The sequence below is a fragment of the Sphaeroforma arctica genome (genome assembly GCF_001186125.1).
Source record: "Sphaeroforma arctica JP610 unplaced genomic scaffold supercont1.847, whole genome shotgun sequence".
In the NCBI taxonomy this organism is placed as follows: Eukaryota; class Ichthyosporea; order Ichthyophonida; genus Sphaeroforma; species Sphaeroforma arctica.
The window spans coordinates 27,896-35,856 of record NW_014039711.1 but is presented as its reverse complement, the minus strand read 5'-3'; the positions used below and the strand labels follow the sequence as shown (position 1 = coordinate 35,856).

General features: G+C 45.6%; 2 protein-coding genes across 2 annotated transcripts in view; both read left to right on the top strand.

Moving 5' to 3' along the window:
• Positions 1-1,427: 1,427 nt before the first annotated feature.
• SARC_08898 (hypothetical protein) lies at positions 1,428-4,257 on the top strand (the record flags this gene model as incomplete). Its single annotated transcript, XM_014297108.1, has 4 exons — positions 1,428-1,681; positions 2,484-2,807; positions 3,378-3,531; positions 3,995-4,257. Coding segments are annotated over 4 exons (995 nt in total), but the record flags the coding sequence as incomplete, so codon positions are not given.
• A 587-nt stretch (positions 4,258-4,844) lies between these two features.
• SARC_08897 (hypothetical protein) overlaps positions 4,845-7,961 on the top strand; it is a gene marked incomplete at its 5' end in the record, with an annotated part of 28,594 nt that continues 25,477 nt past the window's right edge. Inside the window, 5 exons of the mRNA XM_014297107.1 lie at positions 4,845-4,980; positions 5,653-5,784; positions 6,414-6,617; positions 7,148-7,351; positions 7,655-7,763. Of these exons, the coding sequence (XP_014152582.1) occupies positions 4,845-4,980; positions 5,653-5,784; positions 6,414-6,617; positions 7,148-7,351; positions 7,655-7,763 (785 nt within the window). The remainder of the gene's footprint in view (positions 4,981-5,652; positions 5,785-6,413; positions 6,618-7,147; positions 7,352-7,654; positions 7,764-7,961) is intronic.

Sequence of the window (7,961 nt, the reverse complement as noted above, 5' to 3'; positions counted from 1 at the left end):
ACGAGACGGTCACGTACAACATCACCGCTGCGTTTGCCTTGGAGCTACGGTCGCACTATTACGTGATTGCTATTCCTGACTCCTGGGTGCTTGAGACTACGGAGATAATGGTCAATGTCAGTGTGCTGCTGATGAATGGGACTGTGCCTCTAGTGGAGGATGACTTGGGGTTGGTATGTGTGTCTGTGTGGTAGGAATGTGTGTCTGTGTGGTTGGTATGTGTGTCTGTGTGGTTGGTATGTGTGTCTGTGTGGTTGGTATGTGTGTCTGTGTGGTTGGTATGTGTGTCTGTGTGGTTGGTATGTGTGTCTGTGTGGTTGGTATGTGTGTCTGTGCGGTTGGTATGTGTATCTGTGTGGTTGGTATGAGCCTCTGTGTGGTTGGTATGTGTCTTTATGGGGCTGGTATGTGTGTCTGTGGGGTTGGTAGATATGTGTTAGATATGTGTGCGATGCCTCTGAGTGACTTGCAGATAAGTATTGAGTTGTATGAGACGGGTGAGTGTCTGTCTGGTTTTGGTGGGCTGGCGTGTGATACGTCGCAGTTCTGTACCACTGCCTATCGGCACTTTGGTATATCCGTCTACGCCATCGCATGCAGTGCACAGGCTTGCAACCTTTCTCACAGTTATTGTGTGTACTTCTAACTCACCTGTTTTTGTATGTACTTATATCTCAATTGCCATCTTTTGTGCTTAGATGTCATGTATCGTATACGTACCTATATATCACATGTCCCTGCACGCTCCCATATCTCACATGCCATCGCATGTGCCTATAAGCCATACATCCTTCATGTCCTTCCATCTCACATATCCTTATATACACGTGCATATCTACCACAGTGTCCCTCCACCTCTCCCCTCTAACACGCATCCCTGCCCACGTCACAGGTTACTGTGCTGCCGCGGCCGTCTCTGCCTATGGAATCACTGGCTGTGTTAGAGCTGCCACGCACAAAGATTCCGTTGGGCAACCACTGCAAGACATCATCGGCCTTCTCGGTGCCCCTGCTGGGACAGACCAAGCACATGCTTACGCTTCTGGCAGGTAGGTAAATGCATATACCTACACAAATGGGCGGGGATTGATGCAACGCACGCATGTAGCAAATACGCTCGTATTCGAGAGGGACTTGGCAATGTTCCTCCAGATAAGGTTCTAGTGCGCGTATTGCATACCCACATCCCGAGACAGCACACACACACTCACTCATGCCTTACCTACACACTCACTCACTCATGCCTTACCTACACACGCACTCACTCATGCCTTACCTACACACTCACTCACTCACACCTTACCTACACACTCACTTACTCATGCCGTACCTATACACTCACTCACTCACGCCTTACCTACACTCACTTACTCATGCCGTACCTACACACTCACTCACTCCTGCTGTACCTACCCCATGCACCACAGGTTCGTTGGACTACAACCACACTGAGCTGGTATTCCAAAACATCACATACGACGAGTCGCAGTGGGACGTTCGGTACTCAGATGGCTTTAAAACGTTCTCGGTTACGCGTCGGTTGGATGGCAACTACCGCATCAGCAAGGGCCACCTGACACACACGCACACGGACAAGCGACCCGTGTACACGAAGGAGCTTATAGGCACGCTGTACTTCTCGTACAACAGAGAGATGCACAATGCCACTGCCGGTGTACAGGTAGGCATGTGTGGTGTGTGTTTGTGGTGTGGTCCGTGAATGTGTGTGTGTGTGTTGTGTGTGTGTGTGTGTGTCGTGAATGTGTGTGTGTGTGATGTGTGTGTGTGTTGTATCTGATGTATGGGTTATTTGGTGCGTTCCATAGATGTGCGTGCTTTGACTAAAGCCCCGTATTCAGTATGGGTCATATTGTTATTATGGGTTGTTGTGGGTAGCGCAGGGTGCCTCTGTGGATTAACTCGAATGATCTATAACATTCAGCATTCACGAACACCGTGAGCATTCTGTGTCTACATACATTCTTCAGCTGTAGGTGTGTTGTTTATTGTAAACTCATACATTGACGATAAGGAGTCGATTCGGCCTACAGTGCCTATACACACTCACACCTGTACACCCCATGCGTCTACCGCTGATGTTCAGGCCGCTGTACAATCAGTTGCTTCGTAGATAGCATGTCCACGCACGTGAACAGACAGTCAAAGTACCGGCCGAAAAAGAAATATAGGGCATAGCCATAAACCTGCACAATTGTATATGCCATCTAATTACTCACAATTAATCCATATAATAGTGTCATATTAGTTATTCTCCATAACTAATTCTCATAATAATGTCATATTAGTCATTCTCCATAACAATTTCTCATAATAATATTATACTAGTTATGCTCCATAACTATTTCTCATAATAAAGTCATATTAGTCATTCTCCATAACTAATTCTCATAATAATGTCATATTAGTTGTTGTTATTCTTCATAGCTAATCCCCATAATAATGCCATAAATGGCGCGTGACAGCTTTCAGGGCAGGTGTCAGAACTGAGGGACTGGTTAACTGTAGGTAATCTGGTGACCAACCACGCAAGCCCTCCCCACAACACAGCAACCGCCAATGTTTCAGTGGCCTATACCGGCACACCAACATACAATGACACAGCTACAGCCAATGACATAGCTACAGCCAATGCCACAGCTACTAGGAATGATACAGCAACTACGAATGTTACAGCAATACCAAATACCCCGGAAACACCTGTGCGTACAGGCACGCCCATGTATGTGAGAGATCGCAATGGACTAGGCCGCACACGACCGGGTGTGGTGACATTCGAAGAAGATCGGGTGAGTTGGATTCAACGCAGTTTAGGGTTCAGTGTATAGGGTTTAGGGTTTTGGTAACGAAAGGCTTGTACATATTTGAGTATTTGGGTTGTGCTTTGTTACGGTGTTATGTGTGGTGATGCGTTTGATAGCCCATGCGTGTAGTCCGTGCTGAGTGGGTGATTGGCTTCACAATGCGATGTGTGTGCGTGTCATCAACTGTACGTGTGTGTGCACAGATAGTATTCATATGATGTTGACATCCACATACATATGTAGACATGCACATACGAGTGCACATATAGTACATACGTACGGGGACATCACCACGACCACGTTCGTGTGTTTGACACACATTTCTACATGACCTTATAACTCATCAGTAAAGAAGCCTGACATCCAGTATGTATCTAGACAAAGCATATATAAAATAGAAAAGTAGCTCAACAATAAGTATATACAAGATACAAACGAGGAACCGGACACCCGCGGATGTGTGAGTACCGCCAGTCGGTCCATTCATCGCATCCGCATGAATCTGCTAACACCTCTCGTGACATCCACATGCGTCTGTGCACACACGTATATCAGCTGGTGGGCATCATTGGCATGTTGAAAGACGGGGCCAATCACGAGCTGTACAACTTTGCCGTCATGAACGGCGTTGCTTTCCGCGCGCCTTTCATTGTCAAAGGCATCACCACATGTGGCCTGACGGACGAGATGGTCAACGCCACCTGTCACAGTATGTGCGTGTCAACGGGTGGTTACTGAGCTTCCTCAGTATGTCTGTTGTGTGTGTGTGTGTTTTGAAGCACCCTTCATTGTCAAAGGCATCACCACATGTGGCCTGACGGACGAGATGGTCAACGCCACCTGTTAAATTACGTGCTTGTCAACGGGTGGTAGTGGTACTGAGCTTCCTCAGTATGTCTGTTGGGTGTGTGTGTTTTGGGGGGGGGTGTTTGATGGTTGTAGCCTCGCCTTCTTTGGGGTGTGCTGTGCCATGCACTCACGCTGCGTCAACATTTGTGCGTGCACGTTGGTTGGCCGCAATACGTTTTAGTACGCATTCAATATGCTTTTATACGTATTTAATGCGCTATTATATCTATTCTCTATCGGAATTCTTCTCTGATATGCACGCTGCACCCTACAACCCTAAAACCTCAGAAACCTCAGAAACCTTAAAACCCTAAAACCCTCAGGCAGCGATGAGGGCATTCTCAAGGTCAGTGGGGACTGCCAATCGGTCGCAGTGGATGGCTCCGAACAGAGCGGCGGCCACAATGTGGCTGTGAACATCACCACAGACAACCACTCAATCGCCACCACCGCATACTTCCGCGTATGGTACCCCACACAGGTACGCAGACCACACACAACAGGTTATAACATACACAACAGGTCACAGCACACACAACAGGTTATAACATACACAACAGGTTATAGCTCACACAACAGGTTATAACATGCACAACAGGTTATAGCACACACAACAGGCTATAGCATACATCTGACAGGAATGTGATAAGGAGCCTTTGTACTGTGAATGGTGTATGGTGCTCATGTGCGATAAAGAGATAGTGTATGCTGCGTTGATATAAAAACTGCATTGGTGAGTGAGAGTGATGTACTCATTCGTCCACCTAGCTATAGCACACCCATGCACGTACATAGAGGGCAGTGAAAGACCCGTTGATAGTGGCGCATGCAATGCAACATGTTTGTTCAGACACACACTACACACACGTAGAGTGTCGCACACACATAGAGTGTCACATACATGCTCTCACCACACACACGCAGAGTGTCACATACATGCTCTCTCCTGATATGGGCGACTCGGATGGAATCCTCAGAGACACAGGATGTACATTTACGAATGACTATACATATCCCTTTTCAACACCACACAATATCTCTCAGAAGACACAGCATGCCCCTCTACAAATAACTATATATATCCCTATTCAATAATAACACCCAGAAGACACAGCATTTACCTCTACCAATGGCTATACATATCCAACACCACACAATAACACTCAGGTGGAGATGGTGGTGGCCGGCGCACCACACAATGAAACAAACCTCTACGCCAAACCAGGGCTGCATGGGACATACTGCACCAAACAGTACTTCCAAGACACCCAGATAGACATCCTGGCCACTCTGTCCGCAGGCATCTCCGGTGTGTGCTGTGACACAAGATACAAATATAGGGCTATGCCTGCGATATTTGTGTCATATATATATATATGTATTGTGATGTCTAAAAGTATACTGTATTTGTGTCATATATATGTATTAATGCTATGCCTGTAGTATTGTGTCATGTTTATGTATTGCGATGTCTGATACATTTCTCAGTCTGTATGTAGTGGTTTGTCTTCTATAAATAATTGTCCTGTCCATCCAGTAACTACGGTGTGTCAGGTGCGTCTGTGCCTACGCCGTTGGTGGTATGTGACTCAGGGTCACTTCGAAAGGATTAGGTGGGCTGTTGGGTGGATGCGATAGCGAGCTCAGATAGAACCCAATGGTAGGTAAACTGAATTGTATTAGATTGGTTTTGTTATTATTGTTTTGGATGACATATTTATTACGGAAGAGATATTGATCTAGACACTGCATTCTAGTATCATTGATGGCATCATTCGGGTCTAGTAGGAATCATGGGACCTATTTCTTGTTTGAAAAGTACAGAGAAGCAACGAAAGAATCGGATCAGAGAACCAATCCGTGGCCAAAGTGACTGTGACAACGGGCCTTATGGAGGGCAACAGCGGTATCTACATGTACAGTCGTTCAAAGTCACTCATTTCTCTACTACTATTCTTCATTTGTTCCGGATTTCCCGCAGAGAACTCGCCCGTGCCCAAAGTGATTGTGGCAACGGGTCTTTTAGAGGGCCAACTGACGAGCTCAAACGCTGCTGTGGTGGTGGTTAGTGCTAACACCAACGACGCCAAAGGCCCCCTTGCCACGGTCAGGGGTAGGTACCACATGCGATAAAAACCTAAACTCTAAAACTTCACAATATAAGGGACGCTTGGGGTTTTAGAGACTTTAAACCCTAAACCCCTATAACAGATGTAATTGTTAGACAACAAAGCTCTCCGCACAATGCATGGGTGTCTGCCTAATGTACTTAATCCGTAGGCAATGTGTGAGAGTGACGTGTGTTTACTTACTGGCCTATTCCATTGCTTTCTACCGATGATACGCGCTATAGCTATATATTACAAAAGATATGATTATTTACCACGTACGTGTGTCGGAAGTTGAGCACACTTCGGTTTAGTTTGCCAAACACAACGGCGGTAGATCTTTAAAGTGAATTTGCACACAGACGCACAGCTCTGGAATAGTTATATATATATATAATCATAGTCGTATGTATACACACATGCATAGTATTGCATTCATATTGGTAAGGCTTGCGAATTCAAGCAAGGGAGCTCGGCAAAGGGTATGCCGACACATTCATATCGCACACATGTGTACTATATGCTAGGGCTTACACATATATGCTATTGTAGATATATGCACACATGGTGGTACATATACACACATACTTACATGTATCCTACATTACACGCACGTATTCACACACGCGCACAGGCATCGGAGTGGGCACGGCCCAGGTTACTGCCACGTTTCACAACCAGGCCATTCTGCCAACACTCACACGCAACTTCGAAGTGTTTGGCGCGGTAGAACCCATTGCATCGATCGAAGTGACGCTGTTTCATGAGCCTGAATTCATCGCTACTGAGAATCGCAACATTACCTTTAAGCTGGCGCCAGACTTCATGACCACCAATGGTGTGTGTATAGATATATATATGTGTGTCAGTGAGTGAGTGAGTGAATGAATGATTGTGTATGTGTGTGTATGTATGTATGTATGCATGTTTGTGTGTGTATAAATTTATATATATATATATATGGTATAATATGTGGGATCAGCAACTTGGTTTGCCATTCTCGTCCAAGGTGACAAACAGTTGGGGGTAGCCCATTGATACACTTTCTGTGTACGGAGACACCTTTTTAACCTCACCGGTTGATGCGTGTAACATCATTGGACCACTTGTTAAGTCTGGAAGTGTCTCTATTGCTTTCCACTGATTGGTCAGTTGCGCTGCTATCCCACACAGCAATCGCCACTCAGCCACTGCACGACACTAATAAATATGACTATCATTCATGTATATACCAGCAACACGTTCACCTCACTGATTACGGGAAAAAAAATAACAGTACTATTTTATGAACAATAACTTGTTAAATCTATCCAAACGCATTACCAATGCTACCTTCTGATCCCGCTTTTCCGTCCCGCTATACCACAGTGTCCACCGAAGTCGGGCGGCAGTTGTTTGTGTCGGTGGTGGTGCATCCAATGTACTCAGGCCATTCGTTTCAGCTGTACAGCACAGACACACTTCGGCTCTCGTCCACAGACACGTCTGTTCTTGCGCCTGAGATCGACGGCATCACCTTCCGCACAATGGGCCATGGCAGAGGCAGTGTGGCTGTGGTGGAGTGGTGGCCTGGTGTGTGTGTGTGTGTGCGTGTGAGCGAGTGAGGTTTGATGTGTGTGTGCCAGTGAGTGTTGTTGGTATGCCCACTCTTGCTGTATCTGTGAACTGTTGAAGTATCGATGTGTGTGTATTTGCCAGACGAATATCTAATGCTAGTTGTACGCACATGCACATGCTGCACACCATTCCACAACCCTATAACCTTCTAAAACCTTAAAACCCCCAAAAAAGCCTTTCTAAACCCTAAAACGTGTACATGCGCGTGCTCACACCAGCCTTCTCACATCGGCTCACATCTTCGCACACTGTTTGCAGAACTTAGCAGCGCCGTTCAGTGCTCTGACTACAGTACACCCGAAGCATGGGCTACGGTATTTGTGGACATCCGCGTGCCACCCCCCGAACAGTTCATAGTCACCATTGGGTAGGGAAAATACTATAAGCACTGTGAATGGAATCCGTTAATTTTGTCTACGTTACAATCGTCGCATATTGAAGAACATTATTTATATATATATATATGTAAATATACGTATATATATATATATATATACATATATGTATATATATATATATATATATATATATATATATTCGTTACTAATAAATTAATTTAAACTAA